Here is a 24,889-nt window from a genome sequence, read left to right on the forward strand (position 1 = left end):
GATCCTCTTTAAAAGTATAGGACACAAATTCGAAATTTGAAAATTACAAAAAACTTAGTAGTGTTGTGAACTGTGAGAAAAATGATGATAGGCTTCAAGATGCTGGGGCTAGCGTGGCAGATGAAATTAAATGCGAGAAATGTGAGGTGATACGATTTGGGAGAAACAACAAGCACAGACAACTCAAAACTAAAATGGCACATTTCTAAATGAGGTGCAGGAATAGAGAGTTCTGGATGTATAAGAGTAAAAATCAATGGAGGTAGCAGGGCAGGCTGAGGAAGTAGTTAAAAAGACATCTGAGATTCTGGGTTATACAAATAGAACCATACAAAAGCAAGGTACATACCAAACATGTTTAAAAAAGACTGGTTGAGTCTTAACTGATGCATTGTGTCCAATTCTGGCCACCACACTTTTGGAAGAATGTGAAGGCTTTAAAGAGGGTGCAGAAAGATCCACCACAATGGCTAAAGAGGTGACAGCCTTCAATTACATGGACAGATTGGAGAAATTGGGGCAGAGAAGAGAAAGTTGACAGAAGACTTGATAGACATACCCTGCCAGTTAAAACCCACCAATGAGAAAATGTCCAGTTTCTTCCTATTCTTCAAACTTTTGTTGATTAGCCAATCCCTGGTACCTGCTGATATATTACTCCCTATCTCATGTGTGCTAACTTTGTGTGATAACTTTTTGTATGGCATCATGTCGAAATCTTTTGAAAATCCAAGTTCACTGCATCCAGAGGTTTGCCCCATTCTATTTTAATAGTAATATCCTCAAATGTGTCCAACAGATTTGTCATAACTCCATATAGACGATTTAATCATGTGATGATTTTCTCAGCGTAGTGTCGATTGTAGATCTCCTATTGTAGTTTCACTATCAATAAATCCCGGCAATTCACTGGTAGTGAAATACACCAATTGGTCCATAAGTTCCTTGTTTTCTCTCTTTCTCCTTCTGTTAACAGTCAGGCTATGTTTACTACCTTCCAATCTTTGGGAACTGTTAGGCTTCCAGCAATTTTAAGAGATAAACATCAATGCGTCCGCTAACATTATAACCACTCATTTTAAAATCCCAGAACGAAGGTTGTCAAGTCCAGCAAATTTGTTTTCACTTTGAGCAATTTTTCTGATACCATTTATTTCACTTATGCTGATCTCATTAAGTTCTTCCCTGCCACTAGATCCTAAATTCTCCATTATTTATGGGTTTTATTTCTTGCGAACAGTAAAAAAGTATTGTTTAATCTGCTTGCCATTTTGATATTTTCCAATATAGTTTCAATCTCTAATGGCCCCACATTTACTTTCACTAATCTCTTGCTATTTATTAACGAAGAAACATTGACAATCTGTATTCCAGTCTCTTAAGTCTACTCTTTTTAACCTTTTTGTATCAACATCCTATCCTTCTGTGCTGATTTTGTTTTATGTTGAAGTCTCCCAATCCTCAGGCTCAACAGACTTCCATCAACATTACAAACCAGTTCCTTTGATCTAATACCATCTTTAATTCCTCGTTATTCTCAGTCAGACCAGCTTTTCTGTAGGGTTTTTATTCCTTAGGGGAATGTTTGTTAGATATGAATCATGCACTAACTCTTTAAATGCTAGCCGTCACTTGTTTACCATCATTTCCTTTAATGTAGCTTCCCATTGTACCTTAGCCAGGTTGCCACTCCTCCCCATACATAAATGATATGTTATATCTAAGGTCATAGTTTTACACTTAACTATATCACGTTCCTGCTAAATGCAACATCCTTTTCGCTCTTTTACTATAAGGAAACCATTCCATGAACTCAGCCTCCAAACTCCTAATGCAAATTTGCGCAATTCAAATGAAGATCAAAGTCCCCCAAAATTCTTGCTTTATTTTTGTCAAACGCACTTCTAATGCATCTTCATATGATATCTTCATGTCACCTTGCTCTCATCACACAGTCACTAACAATCCCTGACACACAGATCACACCAGCAGTCAGATGTTTCACTTCATCCTCACACTCATCTCATACTGATTCCATATAACTCCATCTATTCAGCTACAGCAGGCACAGCAGCCAAACACAGCACAACATAATCATTGGCATTCCGCCTGCTCTCTTGTCTTCTCTGGCCACGAAGAAGTTGCCTGAGGACTGTGGGACACCTAATGTGGCTCCACTCATCAAGAAGACTGGTAGAGATACATCCGGGAGCCACAGACCTCACATCAATGGTGGGGAAACTTTTGGAGAAAAGTCTGAAGGAGAAAAATTAATCTCCATTTAAAGAGGCATGGTTTGATCAGAAGTAATCAGCATGCCTTTGTCAGAGGAAGGTCATGCCGAACAAATCTAGCTGAAAATTTCAAGGAAGTGACCAAAAGTGTTGTTGAGGGTAGTGCAGTTGACGCTGTCGATATGGATTTCAGCAAGGCCTTCGACAAAGTCCCAAATGGAAGACAGATAAGAAGGTTAAAGCACATGAGAACCAGCAAAACTTGGAAAGTTGGATCCAAAATTGGCTTAGTGGCAGGAGACAGAGGGTGCTGGCAGAAGGCTGTTTTTTGTGACTGAAGGTCAGTGTCCAGTGGCATTTACTGATGAAGGGTCTTGACCCGAAACTTCAGTTTTTGTGCTCCTAAGATGCTGTTTGGCCTGCTGTGTTCACCCAGCTTCACACTTTGTTATCTCAGATTCTCCAGCATTTGCAGTTCCCGTTATCTCTGGGTTCTTTCTTGTTTGTTTTTATGTATATCACAATGTGGGTGTGATGGTAAGTAAGTTTGCAGATGACATAAAGATTGAACAAGTGATTGACAGTGATCTTATGTCACAAGAGAATACAGTCAGATTGGTCAATGGGTAGATCAGAAGGAATTTAACCCTAATAAGTGTGAGGTAAGGCACTTTGAGAAAAGGAACAAGACAAGAGATTAGTCATTTAATGGCAAAACATTAGGAAGCTCAGAGGAACAGAGGACATTGGGGTATTTGTCTGCAGATCCCTGAAGGTGGCAGGTAGGTTGACTGGATTATTGAAAAGGCATATAGAAGACTTGCCATTATCAGTCATGGAACAATTATAAAAACAGGGAGGTTATGTTGGAGCTGGACAGTACGTTGGTTAGGCCACAGCAGGAATATTGTTTGCATTCTGTTTGCCACACTGTAGGAAGGATGTTATTGCACTGGATGGGGTGCCTGGGATGGAGCATCTTAGCTATTAGGAGAGGTTTGATAAGCTCCAGTTGTTCTGTTTTGGAGTATAGAAGATTCAACAGGTTCTAATTGAGGTGCAGTTATTAGGTGAGTGGACAGACTGGAGAGAGCAGCAGCCGTTCCCCATGGTTAAATGGTTAGGGGACACTTTTAAGATGAAAGGCAAGAGAGGTTTAGAGAAAAGACTTTTTGCCAGACTGTGGTGAGTGTCTAAAATGCACTGCCTAGAAACGTGGTTGAAGCTGGTGACCTCACAAATTTTAAGAAGTACTTCAATGAGCACTTGACGGGTCATACCTTTCAAAACCATGGGCCTAGTGCTGGAAAGTGGGATTAGTGTAGATGTAGAGCATTTTTGCTGGTACAGACTTGATGGGCCAAATGGCCTCTTCTATACCATACAATTCTATGATTCTATGACAAGTAATGCACAATAGGTGAGATCAAAGCTGAGTCAATGGGGAATAGGCATGACTTCAATCCCTGAGAATGACAAGGATAAAATGCTGTGGACCATATGGCCAGCTGGGAGTGAACCTGTTTCCAGCATCAGTGTCAGCATTTAGAATTAAAGTATCCTCGACTTTCTCATCCTGCCATCCAGTATAATCTACACTTTGGAAGTGGTGTGATGAAATTACTGATTTACACTCCAGTACTACCAATACTGACTGCATTATTCAGATAACAAAGAACATTGAACTGACTAGCCTTGCGCCCAGGAGCAGGAGAGAGAGTTACAGGCCTCTGACTAAGAAACCCCGTCACTTGATCCCTCATTCATTTCCATCGGCTCAGGCACTGGCACTGTGCAAACTTCAGAAGTTAGTACAGAATTTGAATTTTCACATCATGAATCAATGGGCACAAGTAAACTGCAAGGAAGATAGGAGAGATGCTGCTTGGCCTGCTGTGTTCATCCAGCTCTACACTTTGGAATCAGGGCAAAGGATATCTTGCCTGCCAGTCCATCACAAAGGTTGCAGATGATTTCTGATGGAGAAGAGGGAGACAATAACTTACAAATGTCACATATGAGTGCAAATGTTCATGAACGTGCTTCCAAAGATGCCTGATGCACTGGCAGACCTACCATGGAGTCTCATAACTGTCAAGAAGCTTGGAAAAGCCAAGCTTAACTTTAGTAGTGGACGTTGCGTGGAGCCTAGAACCCATCTTTTTTCAGTGTGCAAGAATAATCGCACAGTAGCTACTGCCAAATAGCTGCCAATCACTCACATGATGTACTGTATACAAGTGCATACCAAACACGCATGGAGTGACTGGTAACCTCTGTTGATTCTATACGTCTTCCAACTGACATGGGCTGCGCAAAGAGCAACGTGCATGCAGTTGAATCCCAATATGCTGGCAAACTATTTGCCCAGTCCACTGCTTCTCCCTGCAGAGGAAGAAAATAATGTCTTCAGGTTTCCTCATATTGATGGCCTACAACATCTTCAAATACACTGATGGATGGCATACAGGCAGATATTGGAAATGTTGTCTGCTCCTTCCTGGAAAAATCCAATTTAGCAAGTTCAATGTTACTTATCGCTACTATCAGCATGGTTTGCACTCTTGTGTTGGCCTCTAAGGTGAATCTTGCTGAAAACAAAGACATATTTTGTCAAAAGTTTTCACCTTGCATTCATCAGAACAGAATACCATTTCAAGGGGGTAAAACAGCATTTAAACTTCATGGGAGGACAGTGATAAATAGTTGTCAAGTGGACTCTGATTGGTACAGGCATCAATTAATGATGAAATACACCAATTACTGATGATTGGTAGTTAACTGCCAGGATCTGTTTATACTTTAAAAACCGGACAGGTTGACTCTGACTGTCACTGACCTTGGAAATAAATCAGTGAATAGCCATCACTTATGTTGTTGATTTGAAACACGCACCGTGCCTGTATATGTTTCTTCTGTCTACAAAGAACAAGGCACCGATGTTTAATTGCAAAATCACATCAAATTGTGGATGCAGTGTTGTGCAAGCATGGATGGGCTATTTGGGTACAATCAGCACCTTGCTTCTGGTGAACACCCAAAAGGGTATCTCCTTAATATACTCTGCCAGTCTTTGGGATATAAAGCCTACATACCTGGCACACACTGACAATGAAATTTGTAAAGCAGAATGCTCATTTGTATGAAAGGCAGAACTTCTTTTCAGCTTTGGCTTGTTGCCAGCATCCTATTAGCGCCGAACTGGTGCACAGTAGCAGCATGGAACTGCCAGCTTCAGCAGTTACTCAAATCTAGGGCCTTCATGTGTTTGCACGGTGTACAGTGATATGATCAGGGCAGCCAGTACCTCTCAGGCACATTCCTAAGGTTGTCACTCTCAATTGTGAAAAGTGCCTAATCTACCTCAGTTTGCCCTGGCTGTGTAAGAAATCTCAAAGTTTGAGCAAAAGGTGAAGAATTATACTGGCAACCAACTTAGAATTGACTGTCAGGCTCACAATGTGACACAACTGCATGCACTGGAAATTGGATATATTAATAGATAAGGCCTCATTCTTTGTCTTTAGAAGGAACATTAGATGCACTGCATCTGTTTCAACTCAGCCAAACAGACAATAGCTACACACTCAGAGATAGTAGGAACTGCAGCTGCTGGAGAATTTGAATAACAAGGTGTAGAGCTGGATGAACACAGCGGGCCAAGCAGCATCAGAGGAGCAGAAAAGCTGACATTTCAGGTCTGGACCCTTCTTCAGAAAGCTACACACTTGTTTCCCAGGGCAATCAAAGTCAATGTGCATATTTTAAAATTTAAACAAGCCAAGGTAGTTAACTGTTAATCATCTTTAATTGGTGCATTTGTTCTGGCAACGAATCAGCACTCTCCTCTCAAGGTAATATAAATGTTGGTTTTATACTTTACTGGTACTCTTATGAATGAGTGCAAGATGAAAAGTTTCATCAAAATATCACTTTTTTCTCACCAATACTGCAATCCTGTCATATTAAACCTCCATTTGCTCCAGACTGATTTGAAGCAGTTGGCACAGGTGTGCTACCATCTCCTTGCTGAACCAGAGTCACCCAGGGTGACTGGAGATGGAAAGGTGCTCTTGAGGTGCAAAGTATGGGGTAACCCCTTCTATGGATAGCTTGCTTCCTTCCTGCTGTTCCTCTCGGATGCTTTTGCTTCAATTTGTTGGTCATGTTGCAGAGTTAGCGGTGTTGCAACCACCATCCCCATGCCTCAGGCAGAGTTTGGTCAACAAATCCTATTGCCTACCTGAATATAATCAGCAACTCTGTAATAAACCTCCAAAAAGAAAATTCACAATGCTTCCATTAACTCTGTCTAAGCAGAATTAATTCAAAAGTACCATACATTCAAGTTAGAGACAAAAAAAACTGCAGATGCTTGAATCCAAGGTAGACAAACAGGAGGCTCGAAGAACACAGCAGGCCAGGCAGCATCCTGAGGAAAGAAGCAGTCAATGTTGCAGGCATTACCCTCCTTCAGGACTACCACACTTTCAGGTTGACGACTAGTGTTTTCCAGAATCACATTGATGGTAGTGGCAAGTTACAGACAGCAGAATTTGGAAGGCCCTATGTGCTGCTAAATACTTGTTTGACTGTGAGTGATCAGCAGAGGCATTCTGTGTGCATGCCCAGGCAAAATTAGTGAAACTAGCATCACAGCAGCTAAAACATCATTATAGGTCATTACTGACACACTGTTCTGGCAAATATCTCTGAGCAGGTTGATCAGAAAATATCGAGGACAATTTCTGTAAGACACTGTGACACCGTGCATAATGTTCAGATCTTGGAATCAGAAAATCCAGCTTCAAATTCCACCACCTACAGGCATGTATAATCAATCTGTTCAGACATAATGCATCTTAATAAGTTGACTTAAAAAAATACAGGACATTTTCCACCACACTATTCATTTTAAACTGTCAGAGTTCTTCTGACATTTCCAGCTCATGTACGACATTCCTGACGACTGTCCTTCACAGCATGGACAGCAACAACAGAGGTGGCTGGAAGCATAACCAGTACCTCTGTAGCTGGCAGCACCAGCAACTCTACATGAACTAATGTCAGGGTCTTGATCTTAAAACTGTAACCAGGTCATTTAGGAGTGAAGTCAGAAAGTGCCTTTCAAACAAAGAACCAAAGTAAACTCTGAAATTCCTCTCCCAACAGGCTGTGGACACTGATTCAACTGAAGATTTCAAGACTTGGATTAATAAGGCAGACATAGAAGCGCTCTCAAGAAACCACTGGCTTTCAGTCAAGATCCTTCTTGCTCCTTTTCCCTTGGCACAGAATTTTTCCTGTCTGCAACCTTCGCTCCATTTGCAGATTCTCACCACAAACTCTTGTTTCCTAACCACTGACTTCTTCCCACTACCTGAAAGCAGTCAAACTAAACAAGATGTTTGAAGTCTTAATGTCATATCTGATTGTGCAGAGTTTCTGACCACATATTCACACCATCTCTAAGACTATCTATTTTCATCTCTGTAACATCAGCCAACTTTGCCCCCACTGAAATTCATCCACTACTGATTTATGCGGTTGCTGCCTCTAGGCTTAACCAGTTCAACACACTCTGGCTGGTCACCCACATGTTATTCACAATAAAGTAAAGTCATCCAAAATCCTAATAAGGAGGTCCTACTCAGACAATGTCTTACCCATCTGTCATTCCTGGGCTTTCTGATTGACAAAGGCTTCCAATCAAGCAACATCCTAATTTTAAAATCCTCATCCTTGTGTTCCAATACTTCCTTTACGCACTACTTACAGTAAAACTATAAACAGATTCTCTGTAAACAACTTCAGAAATGTGTTACATGTCATGCAGCGAGAAAATCTCCCCCAGGCTATCGATGTAAATAGCTCACTTTATATACTGCAGTATCTTAACAGTTACTATCTTATTTGAAATAAGTTGCACATACTCAGCATTACCTGTAATTATTTCTATCTTATGCTTAAATTCATGCTACAAAAGAATAACAGCAGGTGTCATTTCATCATTATATGCACAGTATAGCCCTAAGCAAACAATGCAAAGAGTTTAAAATTTTTAAAAAGCAAGTGTTCAGTGCTTACAATTTAAATTCAGCCAATCATTCCTGTTTTCCTTAAAATGCTCACCATATCCTCAGATCATTACCTGCATCCACTTAACTTACAGCATGGAAAGAAGTCCAGTCATTAAACATTGATGTATTCTAATCCCATTTTCTAGCACTTGGCCTGTAGCCTTGCATGTTATGATGTTTCAAGTATTCGTCTAAATGCTTCTTAAATATCACGAGGGTTCCTGTCTCTACCATCCTTTCAATCCTGAGTTCCAGATAAGCACAATCCTCTGGGTAAAAGTATATTTCCTCAAATTTCCATTAAATCTCCTGCTCTGTATCTTGAAACTATGCCCCCTGGTTATTTGCATCCCCCCCCCCCCAACTAAAAGGAAAGACTTCTCCTTATCTACACTGTCTATGCCCTTAAGAATTTCGTACATGTCAACCAGATTCTCCCCTCAGCCTCTTCTGCTTGAAGGAAATCAAACTAATATTTACGTACTAAAATAGTGATTTTTTTTTCAGTAGAAAGATCACCACCAAAAAATAAAAGCAAAGTCAAGGAAATGGAAAAATTTGAAAGTTTATTAGTTTTTCCTGCAATCTCCTCTCTCCTTACAATTCTCCAAGATATCATTATACAGAGTACTGGTAAGACTATTGGGTATCAGCTCAGTGCTCAGTATGGATCACCTTATTTAAGGATGTTAATACATTGGAAGCACTTCAGAGAAGGTTTATCAGACCAGTAGCTGGAATCAGAGGGTTATGCTATGAGTAAATGTTGGACAGGCTAGACATGTATCCACTGGAAAAAAGAGGGGTATGAGGTGACTTGATTGAAACATATAAGATCTGGCAAGGTCTTGACAAGGTGGAGGTGGAGAAGATGTTTCCTCTTATGGAGAGGTTACTGCTTAAAAATCTGCAGTCACCCATTTAAAACAGAGGTTAGACTTTGTTTTTCTCTTAGAGATCCTGAGTCTTTGGAATTTTGCTCTGAGAAGCGGTGGAAACAGCGTGCTTGAATATATTTAAGGCAGACTCTTGTTAAGCAGGGCATTGAAAAGTTGTCTGTCAGGTGTAGGTAAGAATGTGGAGTTGATTTAGATCAGCCATGATCTTCCTGAATGGCAGAGCATACTTGAGGGGCTGAAGGGTCTACTCTTGCTTCTAATTCATACATTTACATGTTTATGTGTTTGCAGATCTTTATTCCTCTAAGCTAACCTCTTGAAAATCTTCAGTTTTGATCACTCCATTATTAGTGGTTGCTTTGTTGTTAATTTCTGGAATTCTCTCCCTATATCTCTCTGGCTTATTTTCCTCTTCTAAGAAAATCCTTTAATCCAACTTCCTTGAGCAAGCTTTTGGCCATCTAACCTAATATCTCATTCTGCGGCTCAGTGTCCTACTTTGTCTAATCATGATCTGTAAAGCAACTTCGGTTATTTTAAGAAAGCAAAGGTCCTAGGTGCTCAAAAAATGTGAGTTGTTGATAGATTTTGATTAGCTCAGGGTATAAAGTGATATGGAACACTGGTGAATAAATTAAGTGCAGATTATCAACAGTGCAAATGAATGGCAGAAGCAGCTCAAGGGGTTAAACGTCCTGTTCATGTTCCTGCAATCTGATAACTTGAATAACTGAGTTCAGATAAAGAAGGAATTATTGCCTGGACAAACTTGTATTTGTCACTGCAATAATCATCCATTCAAGCATGCAAATGGTTTTGCCAGGGAAAAAAATATCATATAAGCAGCATTGTGAATCAAAATCATTGTCACGTTTCTCCTATCCCAATATACAGTGAACACTAAGGAGAATGTACTAATACGAATAATTCACACTGTTAAATGACATACACCATTGTGGGCCTAGGTCACCACTCTGATCTATGCTGGTTTCCTGTACGTAAGTTGACACTTGAGGGCGGGGGAGGGAATAGATTTCCTTTGTAAACTTGTGTGTAGTAAAACTGTAAACATACTCTTTATAAATAGCTTTAAAATTATAACACAAATAACACATACAGGAATTGTTCTGCCAGGATATCTAGGTAAATTGCTCACTTTGTATCTTGCAGAATCGACGGGTTATTATTTTAGTTTCAAAAGCTGCACACTCTTAGTATTGCCTGTAACTGTTTGCAGTTACACTCAAATTTAGTAGGTGTCATATCACCATTGTAGGTCTAACCTTCAACAGTCAACACAAACAGTGGAGAATTTTAAAACGGCAGAGTACGTCCCCTAGATGTAAACGTGTCTAAGCTCGCATGTGATGCTCCTGTTTCTCATGATACTCACTACGACCTTATGTCAAGTCATCACCTCAAACAACTATGATCTACGTTCATGTCCGGTTCCATTCCTGTTTTAAAACTTTATACAGATTTACATAAGTGACCACTGAAGAAATAAACGCAGAATTCCTCCAATGGACCCGGTGGGATAATGGGAATATCAAAAAAAATCGTAGAAGCAGTTATTGCCACACAGCTATGTTATTTCTATGGGGTCAATACAACAGTGACCACAGTGTTCACTGGAATCGTGTCAAAAGAAAATCATTATTTCAAACGCCAGTCACGTCGAAATCTATACAATGTACATTAGCACAGAGTCAGTGTGCATTTGGGTTCAACCAAAGAGTTTTTTTACTGGTGTGAACTAATTGAGGTCATGCACACACACACTCAATATGCTCATTCATGCAGGTATTATGCAATGAAAAATGTAAATCTTCCACAGTTACCACACCACAGAATAAGTCAGCAGGCGCAAAATATTACTTGTCGCATCCCGGTGCGACACCTATCACTGGTCCGGGAACAAGCGGTCAAACCGATGTTCCTGCACCGGATTCTCACTCGTAAACTGCAAGTCTCCTGTCAATGACAGGCTGAGGACGCACCTTGTTCAGAAAGGTATGAGGCACTTTCATAACACAAGCAAAACACTGCATGTCAGCGTGACGGTCACATCAATTGTACAGCGGTGCTGGAGTGGGGTGGACGGGGTGGGTAATGGTTTGTTTGTTGGAAGTGTTTATACACCAAGAAAGCTCTTACCCAGTCTTCGAAGTGTCTGCTGCCATTCTGTAACAGATCCTCGAACTGAATGGTGCAGTTGGCCACGAAATCGTCGTAGCCGATAGGCGCATCGTGGAAGACGGCCAGCTCGATTTTCCTGCCGTTGCACACGTCGGTAACGAACTCGTCGTTCCAGGCGGGGCTGTTGGTTTTCTGCTTGGTCGAGGTCTGGCCGATCCTTGAGTCGTCAACGTTCAGGGCGATGTAAGGGTCCAGCAGGAAAGTCTGGGGCCTGGAGCCGACGGCATGTCGCAGGGACCAGGGGGTAGGTTTCAAATCCACAGCCTCGGTGATCTTGATCTTCAGCAAGCCATTGAAGACGACCATCGCCCCGGCTGTCGCGCGCCGGGGGGGGGGGGGAGAGACACGGAGGACAATCCGCCGAGTGCCCGTCTCACAATCCAGCTCCGCCGCTCCCTCCCCTCTCTCTCGCCGATCTGCCCTTGTTTTACTTCAGAAAACTAGCCGGAGACAGGAAAGCGAGCTTTGTGTGGGCATAAAGTGTGAGTGGATCTGAGTGGGGTCTTTCCCGCCCCCACCCCGCCACCTTTCCTCTTGTTCTGGCGACTCCCAACCCCCTGCCCCCCCCCCCCCCTCCCAAGTCGGTAGCCTTCTCTCTGCGGCACAAGTTGACCCTGGAAAATGGACAGCAACACAACAAATTATATATTTTTTAAAAAAGAATCACCCCTCAATGAAACCTTTTGGAAGCAGGCTGGAAAACGGGGAGGATGGGGGCAGGCACGGGAGGTGCAGAAAACACAAAGAATTGTTCCTTGAATTGTTTGCAATAACCCAATGCGAAAAAAAATAAACGAGAGTTCTCCCGCTGCTCATCTAGCGGTCCGCATCGCGTCTCTTCCTCCTTTCACCGAGATCGGATCCACACAGACACACACAGGCTACACTGTGCATGAGGGATTTTCATGCAGGAAATCGACTTTTCTCTCTCTCTCCCTTGGTGTGTGTCAAAAACACATTGAAATCTGGTTTGCTGGTCCAGGCACAATCACAGAGAGAGAGAGAGAGAGAGGGAGGCATAGACAAATGGGATCTTCGCCCACTACCTGGTTTCTTTTTGTTGTTGTTTGTTGTTGGCTGCTGTTGGCAACTCGGGGAGCCAAACTGCAGAGTTTGCTGGTGGTGGTTGCGGTGATTTCCTACTCTGTGTATGTCTCTCTCTCTCTCTCTAACTCTGTGTCTCTCCTCTCCTCCCCCGCCCGCTCTTCCACTGTTGGCCTTGATGCAGGAAATGCGCAAAAGACGTCAGAAAGTCCTCCAGGGCTGAGCAACAGAGTGCTGTGCCATTACTACATTAGCACACAGCACCCAGGCAGTCTCTTTCTGCTCAGCACTCGCACACCAACTGCAATTTCTGATCTTGCTTTTCCTGCCGGGAGCGGACAGGCACTGATTTTAATGAATGAACGGTGTTCAGATATCCAACACCGGTACTGTGCAAATTGTAATCACATTTAATCACTCTTGGGCGACAGAAGCCAGCACCGCCAAATATGATTTGGCAGTCATTGTTCGCAAGAAATTCATCCGTTCGGTTTGCTTTCGGTAGAACAGGGGCATTACCTTTCAGCTTTGGAGATTCGAAAGACCACGATGTTCAATTTCACATTGAACATCTGGAATATTATATATATATATATATATATATATACACACACATTTATATATACATTACAAGCATTCAAAATCAACTGTGATACAAGGCATTTGTGAAAATATACAGAATAATTGGAATGAAATCAGAAAATGCTGGAGAAGCTCAGCGGCATCCGCTACGAGGGAAACTGAGTCCTGAAGAAGGGTCACTGGTACCGATAAGTTAACTCTGTTCCTCTCTGCCCAGATGCTGGCAGACCTACTGAGTTTCTTTTTCCAGCAATTTCTGTTTGTGTTTCTGATTTCCAGTATCTGCAGTTCCTTGATATTTTCTTTTTGAAAATTGAGCCAACGATTGGCTCTTCTTGGGAAATAGAAAGGGTGTGGAAAATGATAGCATTAATACTGTTGCCGAGGGGAGGAGGAGTGAGTAGTAGTAGTGATGGCACCCACAGCAAAAGACAAAGAGTGTAAACAGCGGTAAATGAGGAATTTAGATGTAGACTATGTATTCATAAGAGGCTAGAATTGGAGAAAATAGGTCAGCACAGCTGAGAGCAAAGCAAAAGAGACCAGGGTGGGGTTCTGATCAACATGTAGGGCATGTTCTGTAGTTGTTAAACTCAGTGTTGAGTCATGAAGGATGCAAAGTGCCTAAACAAAAAAAAAGTGCTGTTCATCCAGCTAAAGTTAAGCTTTTCTGTAGCACTGCAGCAGGCCTCGGACAAAAATGTTCCCAGTGGAGCAAGGTATTTATTGAAATGGTAAGCAACTGGAAACTTGAGGTCATTCCTCCACACAGAGTGGAAGTATTCCACAAGTGGTCACCACATTTGTATTTGGTCTTTTCAATGTAAAAGTGAGTACAGTAGACTAGATTGAAAGAAGAAAAAGTACACTACCGCTTCACGTGGAAGGTGTGTTGGAGCTTTTGACAGTAAGGACAGAGGAGATGAAAAGGTAAATGTTAAACATTCTGCAATTGCATGGGAAGGTGCCAGTAGGCATCTTCGGTGGTAGAAATGATGGAGGAGTGAAGTAGGGTGTCACAGAGAGCACAGTCTCTACAGAATGCTGACAGTGGAGAGAAGGGAAGATGTGTTTGGCATTGGCATCCTGAAGGAGACAATGGAAATGGCAGATGATAATCCTTTGAATGTGGATACTAGTGCAGTGGAAGGTGAGGACAAGGGACACTCGATTGCCTCTCTTGAAGGCAGGGGATGAAGTGAGAGCAAAAGTGATGGAAATGGGTTGGACATGGCTGGGGGCCCTGTTGACCACTTGGAGGAATGCTTAGTTGTGGTAAAAGAGGAGCATTTTGTAAACACCCTGTGAAAGTAGGCATCTTCGGAAATACGCAATAGATACAGGGAAACTGGAAGAGTGGAATGGAGTCCTTACAGGAAGCAGAGTGTGAGGAAGTGCTCCATTTGTAACAGCTTTTCGTGGATAATATATCCCTGAAATGTAAACAGTGAAGTCGAGGAACAGAAGAGTCAGACATGAACCAGGTGAAGGTGAGAAGGATGGAAATTGAAGGATGGATTTTTTCCCCCAATTCCACATGCGAGCAGGAAGAAACACCAAAGAAAAGATCAATGTAATGGATAAAAAGATGTGGGGAGGGGCTGAGTAGGACTGGACAAAGAATATTCCACATTCCAGAATATTTAGGTGTTCCCTAATTCCCCACTTTGTTGAATTAAAGCCAAACTCTGCAATCTTATTTAATTAAGTTGTGTCAAAAATGTTATTGTTGCCTCCAGAGGATAAGTACAAATACATTTTTATGCAAGATATTTTGTACGATTTCCCATGTCATTGCAATATCTTCAGGAAGGAAGTCAAATTATGCAGAGATACCAATTGAAATACAGCTGATTCATAAATGACAATGATCCAGTCTCTAAATGTAAAGTATTTCATTGAAAAAACAATTTTGTAACCAATTTAACTTCTTCCTTTAACTCCTTCCTTTAGCCTAATCACCAATATTCATCAAACTTGGAAGTATGAAGGGAATCACTCAAAGGTTACAGAGCTGTCTGCTCTGTAACTAGCTGGTAGGAATTGTACAGCTTTAAGCCATATTGGCAAACTTCTCACATCCATGCCTGTAGAAGGACATCAATTACATTGAAGCATTTCCACCCATACTATGACAGAATTCAGGGAATTCAGTGTGGAGAACTGCAAGAAAAACAGGTTCTATTATGCCACTGGTTGATAGATTAAGTCATTGATCCTTCAGGCCATGTTAGGTTTAATTATGTTTTTGCTTTTTTATGAGAAATACAGGGTTTGGTACAGAATGATTTGTAATACAGGAAGTTATTTTTACCATAGTCTAAAACTCAGTAGTGAATTACTTCTATTTCAATAAAGTTCCTGGTATAGAATTGTACACATGTCTTGGTGTTCATTTCGATTATGGCCTCTACAAATTTACAGCATTTTAATGTTAACTTCTGTGCCAAGACAACTGGCATAATGGCAGTCTGCCAGGGATACAAGAAAGAAGCTTGACAGCTCGAAGTACAAATAGAGTTGACATCCCCAAGAATGATTTAGGTGCAAGGTATAGTTCCAATAAGCATTAAAACACATTCAATACTTTAATCCCTGGCAATCACATAGATGTGGGACTCTACCCAATGATCCTACTCCATGTACAAGATTTTTAAGAAATGGACTGGTTGTATACAAATGCATTGTGTACTAGGAATTCATGAAGAACAAAAGGTAACATTCCTCCACCGTAACTAGTAACTCCAGGTTCAAATCCCAATCCAGAAACTCATGGCCAAGGAAGATACATTCATAACACAGCAAAATAAGTTGAATTTTAACATGTGAATCCTTCCAATATATGCAGGTGAAAGTAAGATAAATTTCTGGACAACCATGTGCCAGAAAAAGATTGGAGCCTGCAGTATGGCTATGCTTAGCTCCAAGCTGCTGCATGCATGTAAAAATGTCTATTGCCATAGAAATACAGACTTGTTTCAAAGGTTGGGCATGTTAGGTTGGTTCAATTGGCTGGGTAGCCTGTGTGGATCAGATGTGTGACGAAGGCATAGCGTTAAATCCTCCTTACAGCTGGGTGTGGAGTTGAGACCTGGCTTCTTGCACTATCCAACTACTGCAAGTTGGGCCTGCCTTTGGACAGGCTTGAATTGAAGAGCAACATTGTATCTGTAAAGCATTTGAGAATTACTGAAAGATCCATTAAGATTCTTCTGTTTTGGCTGGTCATTTCATTAATCTTTTATAGGATACAAGAAGTAACAAATTTCTTATGAACTCGGGCTCCAGATCAATCACAACATCATTGGACGGTGATACAGGCTTCAGTGCAAAATGGCCAATCCTATCTCTATATTCCTATATAGTCTAAGTAGCCAATGGAATATGTAAGAATTTAAGTCATGATGTGGAGGTGTTGGTGTTGGACTAGGGTGGATAAGGTCAGAAATCATGTGACACCAGGTTATAGTCCGACAGGTTTATTTGAGAACACAAGCTTTCGGAGCGAAGCCTCTTCATCAGGTGAAGTGAGAAAGAAGCAAACGGAACATAGAATTTGTAAGTAAAAGATCAAAGGGTCACACAACTGATGAGATCTTAGGTTTGCTTATTACATCCTCATCAGTTGTGTGACCTTTTGATCTTTTACTTACAAATTCTGTGTCCTATGTGCTCCTTTCTCACTTCACCTGACGAAGAGGCTACACTCCGAAAGCTTGTGTTTTCAAATAAACCTGTTGGACTATAACCTGGTGTTGTGTAATTGTTGACCTTAAGAATTTAAGAGCATTTAGAGATTAGCAAAACCCAACCAGTCCTTCAAAATATATCATGGTATCAAAGTGTATTTTCAATAATTGCAATAATTTTGTCTCTATTATTTTTGGCCCATTTTTATAAATAGCTGTTATACACTGAGAGAATAAAATTACCTGGTATATCTTCTTTATTTAATTTTTTGATACTATTGAAGAAGACTTACCAGAATACTGCTGGGTATGGAAGGTTTGAGTTATAAAGAATAGGCTGGGAAGTTTTCACTGGAGCGTAGGAGGTTGAGAGGTGACCTGATAGAGGTTTATAATGTCATGAAGTATATATAGATAGGGTTAATGGTAGGTGTCTTTTCCTCAGGATGCGGGATTTCAAGACTGAGGACATATTTTCAAGGTGAGAGGAGAGAGATTTTTAAAAAATCACGAGAGGCAATTTTTTTACACAGAGGGTCACATGTGAAATGGACTTCCTGAGGAAGCAATAGTTGCAGGTACAGTTACGTTTAAAAGGCACTTAGATAAGAATGTGAGTAGGAAAGGTTTGGAGGGACATAGGCAGGGGCAGGCAGGTGGGACCAGTTTAGGTTGGGATTATGTTCAGCATGGACTTACTGGACTGAAGAGTCTGTTTCCATACTATATGACTCTATAAATAATTACATTAGCTTATTAATATCATTTTGCATACTGCAATGAAATCTTAGTCATGTGTTCGCTGCCTATGAAAATACCGAAAGATGGGCTAACGAAAATACATTACATTGGTCATCACAGAAAACCAATTGACTAATTAACAGCAATATACATTTTATTCCTACACTGGACATATTTTCTTTTTCAATTTTCCATTGCCTCTTCTCTGCAGAGGTTGTCTTACAAAAGTATTACAAATCATCATTATTTCATATGGCGTTATTAGGGTTTGTTATTGGAAACATGGGAAGGCTGCTGGGGTTGGGGTTGGGCCATGGAGGTGTTGAAGGGACAAATGGGAATGAAGAAAATGACAGTTAAACTAAATTCTGCCATTATCAACAAATCTGCAATTCCTGTTTAAATCAGTAGATAACAAATGTGTATAGTAACAGCATATACACTGAAACTTCCACTGCCCATTTCTTTCTTTCAATAATTTGAATGGATGGTAAATCATTTCCCCCTGTTCTACTGTTTTGTAAAATATTTTCATGGCAAAGACCAGGAATGTCAAATTGAAATTTTTACATATACCTTTCTGCTCTGATACTGTATGGATCAATACAGTACCCTTTGGTGCTTTTACTACCTGAGCTGTTGGAGAGCTCTTTTTAAATCATGAATGACAAGACATGTGTATATCAGGATTTAACTAATTCTGAACTGACATAAATTAAAACAATTGCTTAAGTGCTTAAAATATCTGACATATGTAGCCTTCAGATATTTTTTACAGTTAATGTTGATTCTTAATAATGTTTTGTTGCATCTGTTTTAATAAACATTTAAAACTAGAAGTGATAGTTATTTATGGTGCCTTTGGGTGTAAAGTTACAAAATTTGATATTCTAAATGAGTTTACTGAAGATTGATAAAACTTTAGAAACTGATCATTGTTATTATTGTTTCAGCAGTAAATTATTCTTTTAATGAAGTTGTGCTGTTTTTGTTCACCTGATTGCCTACTAGCCTTTAAAAGTTCTAGTAATGTGAGGTCATCACATTTAGTATAAGACAATCGATTAATGAATGTTCTAGAAAGGATTGAGGAAGTTTTTCAATATGATTGAATTTTTTCAAGGCAGAAAGTTTTAAAATATTATCCTGGAAAAATTCAGTGGTTTAAATGGTTAAATAATTTCAGTAACAACCAAGTACATTGTATAATTCATAACTTTGACATTACGTCAATAAAATCATAAAAATAGATCTTTACAATCAGCTATAAAACTCACTGTTGTTCCTTCCTTAGGAGTGATGATGACTAGAATTCCATCTTTTTGCAATGAATTCTAAAATGATTGATGAAATCTACTTTGAATTGAACAATAGATTTGGATACATCTAGTTGGGAAGCTTACTCAAATGAGATTCCCTTGGCTATAGTTTACGTCAGCATCATGTCGACCTAGCCTCCAGTTGGCATCATTCACCTAGTAGCCAGTCATTGTGCATGCATTGCATGTAGTTGAAGACTACATGAAGTTTTGTGGTGAAGTAGAGTTAAAGGCGAAGGTGCATAGGTGTAATTCAGTATCAATTTGCTTTCATGGTTCCCATACAAAATTCAGCATACATATTTATCATAGAAAATTGTTTTGAAAAGTAATGTACATCATGTTGCCATTGCAACTTGTTGCAAGTACTCGAACTGCAGTGTGTCCATTCATGGGAAGATGCAGTTAACGTGTGACAAGTTTAGCTGAATAGTCTAAATTAAAGATATATGAATAAAACATAATATATTGTCTGTGCCAACTTTTTCTGTTCTAGATTCCTAGTTCATATTCACAACAATTGGCTATGTAAACTTATCGAATTGAAATTCCACCACCTTGAAACATCATCAATGGCAGAAGGGTATAGTTACGGTCTGTCAAGCTGACTGTCCATTCGTATTACAAATGTGGAGATATGGAAAATATGTAAATTTAAATTAAAAGCCAGAATGAACATGCTTGTGTGGAGCTCAAACAATAGCATAGGCCAACTGTCGCAATGGGCCTACGTCTGTGTTGTAGCTTACTCGCAATTATTCTAGGGTCTGCTGACCCCACTTTATTTGAAAACTTCACTAGTTTTTGATTTCCCGTGTTCCAAATGACATGGGAAATTGTACTCCAAAAACTCGTATGAAATAATGGGAAAATATAAATGAACCTCAAGCAAATTCATAGAGTCAAAACCAGGACTGTAAGTATTCAAATTCTAATACTTTGAAATTGTTGTTCAGTCTATGGGTGTAAAATATAATTTCAGATTTTATTATTAAATGAAGTGTCTTGACATGGTTTTATGTTATCTGCAATATTTTACCAGACTCAGGCGATCAGAACTAGTTATCTAACGTTTGATTTAATAAGTTGATTCTGCTACAGTATACAGAGAATACTAGGATTATTTGTAAATCGCTTAATTCCCTCAATATGCTGTGTGAAATATAAATTATAAAATTTATAAAACTGGAGACAGCAAGGTGGTCAAATGGGAATTACTGCAGTTCAGTTTTGAAAATGGTTTCGGCCTATAAACAATTCCTGACTGTTGTGAAGGCAGTGAGCTGGGTTCTCGGACTGTGAGGTTTGTTGGTGAACAGCGCCTACCAGCGGTTTCCAATTCGGGGCTGGGAGCTTTTGAATGGGACGGGGCAGTTTCAGTCTGCTGTCTGCTGCTGCATTTAGCAGACCTGTCACTAACACGGGTCAAAACGCGAAGAGTGGATAGGTTTTTTTTAAGAGGAAGCCGTACTCAGTGCAACCAATGTCTCTGATTCCGACAATCGAAACTAATAATATACCATCTGAATTCTGGAATAAACCTGGATCGGGTGCATTTATGTAGTTGGTATTTTATGTGAACTAATTGTTTAGAACTGTGGTTGATTATTGTGAGAATGTTTACCACCGTTGTTACGCGTTCAAATTTTCGTTCAAATATACCATGTTAAACGACAATTAGACGAAGCTGACAGAGTACTTCCACACCACTGTTTTAAGTGTGAGTATAACTACATGTTCATTAACGCAGGCTACTCAAAGAAGAAAAACAGGTCTGAATGGGGAGGGATTGGGGCTGAATTTAGTCCTATAAAAGTGAACTATTGCAAATGCCGGAATTCTGGAATATGAGCACAAAGTGTTGCAGGAACTCGGCCCTTTTTGGCGGTAGTGAACAGCACGCCAATGTGCTGTTGCCACTTCATTATAGCATTGGGCTGAGTATTTGCCATCAGAGGGTTTGCGTCGACTTTCCTGCTCCTGTGATGCTTCCTGACCTGCCCTGTTCCTCCAGCTCCACATTTTATTGACTCTGACTCAAGCATCTGCACTTTCAGCTATCTCTGAGTATTTGCCATATTCCTGGCTACATCTACGCTTTTAAAGTGAAATTAAAGCTCTCTCTACTGTTTTAAACAGAAACCTTGGCCAGGCCCCGGCTCAGACCCACGAGAAGGTCCTCTGGTTTGTCTGCCCCTCCCTGCATGGGGTGCCCGGAGATCAGGAGCCTGTGGTTGGTGTGTAACCAAACGTAAGGAGCAACCCCTTCTAAAAACTAAAAATCAGGCTGCAAATGGAAGCAATCCGTATAAATGTGAAATACCTTTTTATCCATGCCACAAAAACTACACGTGGTCTGGCACACAATGAACTTACTTAGCTTATGATTGCACGAGACTGTTGCAATGCAGCACTCTCCACCACAGATCCCCAATGGAAAAGGGAAGAGCCTTTTGTAGAGGGTCCTTTGCTGGGGATCTCCGCCACTGGAGGGCACAATGTCATACCAAGGTGTGCCCAAGTGGTGGAGAAGGTGGGGAAGCACAGAATAGGAAACACCTCTAAAGGGCACAGGGAGAATTTCCCTGAGATAGCTCAAATCGTGGCACATCTGCATGCTGGAGAAGGATCCATTGTGCGTGGCCAATGTCAAGTTCCAGATGGACAGGGATCAGTTCGTCCAGAAGCCCACCACATGCCTGAGCCACCTTGATTTCAGCTGAGGCATCAGGGTTGGATATGTTGTCCATCAGGCTCTAGAATAGCTTATGCCACAATCTGGATGTTGACCAATGCTCTCACAGCCGGCTGAGCTGGTGTTATCCAACCTGTTCCTCTGCCATCCAGCACATCCCTGACTCTGGTTAGCCCAGCATCCTGAGCCCGCCCTTCCATCAGCCAGCAGAATCCATGCTGACTGAGGAACTTGTTCCTGGGCAGTGGTTGCCTTATAGGAGCTGTCATTCCTGTAGGGAGAGCTCTGCTGCTTGCCAATTCTGTCCCAGACTGTGATCAGGTCCAAGTAAAAGACAGGCAATAACCAGAAAAAGATCTGAGGGCAGGACCACTCCGTGACTAGGAACTGCATATCATAATTGAAGCTGCACTCCTGACAGAAGAAATACATCATCAGGGCGCACCTCCCTGAAGGAGGGTCAGTGTAAAGGTATCACTGCAGGGTCCGAAGGTGGAAAGTTGCTAACCAGCTGTGGAGGCACACCAGCACCTGATAAGTTCCCACTTTTCACTTCTTAACCCCTTCCCTCACTTCAAACTTTCTTCTAATTTTCTGCTTTCAGATCCCTAAGGACAGCCACCTGTTCAGCCCCGGGAAAGACTGGACAGAGCACAGCATTAATATAGAGGCACTGTCACCTGATTGAAAAGCAGCAATCACCAGCTCTGATATTGTCACTGAATTTGTCTCAAGCTTAGCATTGTGTAGGAACCAGCGCATATTAGGTCATTGGGAATGCTTAGACTACAGATGGGTCACAGTTAAGGGATGGCTTGGTTCATGTGCCAGCATGTTGGGGGTAAGACTGGGTGGGTTAAGAGGGTCTGGGGGTATAGGGAAGTGGTCTCAGGTAGATTGCGGAGGACTTAGATAAGGATAGAATCCCTACAGTGTGGAAACAGGACCTTTGGCCCAATACGTCCACACCGACCCTCAGAACATCCCGCCCAGATCCATCCCCCCATAACCCACCTAATCTACACATTCCTGAACAATACAGGCAATTTAGCATGGCCAATCCGCCTAGCCTGCTCATCTTTGGACTGTGGGAGGAAACCAGAGTACCTGGAGGAAACCCACGCAGACATGGAGAGAATGTGCAAACTCCACACAGACAGTCGCCCAAGGGTGGAATCGAACCTGGATGCATGGCACTGTGAGGCAGAAATGCTAACCACTGAGCCACCATGCCACCCAGTTATTGAAGCAGTTTGGATTTAGTCAAGTGGTGATGGGTAAGCCTACCAAGATGCTGGGTATATAGACTGGCCTGTTATTGTCAAGGAGCATAGAGTTGACTGACTCTTAAATCGGCAGGCGGCAACATGCAGAGGGTATTCTCTCTCGCAGCCACTGCTGAATTACACTGTTGTCCGACAATCCCAGAGGCATTAGAATTGTAGCCACTATACCTGTCGTAGCCTTTGCACGGTTAGGCCATCAAGACATCAGCTTTCTGTTTGAGGATGCAGCAACATTTAGTATCAAAGTTGGGAACTCACAACACTTAAAGACGTGTGTATTAGTACTTTCAGTGGCTTTATGATGGCAGTAATTACTCAAAATAGTCTTGACTGTAGGTTGGGTACCTGGCACTTTAAGTAACATCAGTGCTGAATCCCTTGTGCAATTGATTATGGTACAAGCAAACTTAGCTAATGAACATGTTATTGCAAATTTTAGGCCAGCAGGCTGATTTGTGATAATAAAATGTGAGGCTGGATGAACACAGCAGGCCAAGCAGCATCTCAGGAGCACAAAAGCTGATGTTTCGGGCCTGATGAAGGGTCTAGGCCCGAAATGTCAGCTTTTGTCTAGGCCCGAAATGTCTGCTTTTGTGCTCCTGAGATGCTGCTTGGCCTGCTGTGTTCATCCAGCCTCACATTTTATTATCTTGGATTCTCCAGCATCTGCAGTTCCCATTATCTCTAAGGCTGATTTGTGACCTCTGTGGATGGTCATCACTGGCCTTTTCCTAGGCCCAGGTAAGGATCTCATGCTCAGGGTGAATAGCCATATCCCATGGTAGAACCAGCACATTTTTGTGGTGGTGCTGGAAGCTTTGGCAAATCAGGGCCAATGGCTCTCACTGGCAAAGATTCCTTTAGGAAACGGACTTGTATTTCATAAGATGTGTTTACACAAAGAGACAGGAAACCACTTCATATTATTTTCACTAGTTATATTGCAGATTAGAATTTAAATTGGGAGGCTATCACAAGTAATGAAGAGGAGGGTGCAAGACTAGATGATGTGGAGGGAGGAACTGAGGACCTTCCCTTCAGCAGATCACTACGACATCACTTCAAAAATTGGGCTTAGAGGTCATGGTAGGATTAGTTCTGAAGTTTCCAGTGTGTGATGATCGTTGCCTGTTGGAGCACCTTTTACTGAATGGTATGCTGCTGGCACATTCAGAGGAAGATAATTTGTTTCAGCAGCACTATCCATAGTGGCACAAAGGATCTGAATCTTGCACTCCTACTGTTTATGCTAAAGATAAAGGTAGCTCCAAATTATAAATTGAAATTGGAATAAGCTGATGTTTCTAATGCAAGAGTATGATTCTTTCCTAACAATCCTGTCTGTTTGCAATGGTGATCACAAAGTAATAATGGACATCGAAGGCCATTTGGCCTGGCTTAATTCATCCATTCAAACACATTCTGAATTCTTTTCGTTACTGCATTAATTTGTTTCATATACAGCTATAGGATTATTCTTCTGTTAAAATATTACATGATAATTAGCTCCATATTAAATCATCAATCAAAAGATCATAATACATAAGAAATGGGGAGTAGGCCAATCGATTATGCCTCCCATAACTTGATTTACTTGTCAGTCAAAAATCTGTCTAACTCAGGCTTCATTGTTTTTTGTAGGAGTGAAGTCCAAACGTTAACGCCATTACTGGGGGACATTCCTTCTAATCTCTGTCTTACATGGGAGACCCTTTGTTTTTAAAATATGAATCCTACCTCTAGATTGCTCTCCGAGAGGAAATCTCCTTTTTGCATCTGCTCTGTTAAGCCCCTTGAGAATCTTACCTGTTTCAATAAAATTGCCATTCATTCTTCTAAATTCGACTTACTTGACCTTTCATTTTAACAATCACTTCAATCCAAGAATAAGCCTTGAGAGCCTTCTCTGAATATTTTCAATGTAAGGATATATTTCTTTAAGTAAGGAGACCAAACCTGCACACACAGTTTCACAATCTCCTATGCAGTTCCAGTAAGACTTTTATTTGTTAAGACTCCAACTGCTTGCAATAAAGGCTGATCAGTCTGCCTTCACTAACTGATGTTGTCCAGAGTAGAACTGAATTCCACTGCTAATGTGAACTTTTTTGGCAAAGGAGG

At 41.1% G+C, this 24,889-nt stretch overlaps 1 protein-coding gene and 1 long non-coding RNA gene across 3 annotated transcripts in view; one reads left to right on the forward strand and one right to left on the reverse strand.

Annotated features, from left to right (window-relative positions):
- The window catches only part of LOC125454665 (protein kinase C epsilon type), a 556,093-nt gene extending 544,124 nt beyond the window's left edge, over nt 1-11,969 (reverse strand). For both annotated transcript variants that reach the window (XM_048535674.2, XM_059648613.1), the window contains exon 1: nt 11,371-11,969. In XM_048535674.2, coding sequence (XP_048391631.1) covers nt 11,371-11,718 — 348 coding nt within the window. In that variant the 5' untranslated portion in view covers nt 11,719-11,969. The remainder of the gene's footprint in view (nt 1-11,370) is intronic.
- On the forward strand, nt 11,334-24,555 carry LOC132210015 (uncharacterized). Its single transcript, XR_009446170.1, has 3 exons — nt 11,334-11,656; nt 20,927-21,038; nt 24,410-24,555. It is a non-coding gene; the product is annotated as an uncharacterized LOC132210015 (long non-coding RNA).
- The last annotated feature ends 334 nt before the right edge of the window (nt 24,556-24,889 follow it).

The sequence above is a fragment of the Stegostoma tigrinum genome, chromosome 9, assembly GCF_030684315.1.
Source record: "Stegostoma tigrinum isolate sSteTig4 chromosome 9, sSteTig4.hap1, whole genome shotgun sequence".
Classification (NCBI taxonomy): Eukaryota; Metazoa; Chordata; class Chondrichthyes; order Orectolobiformes; family Stegostomatidae; genus Stegostoma; species Stegostoma tigrinum.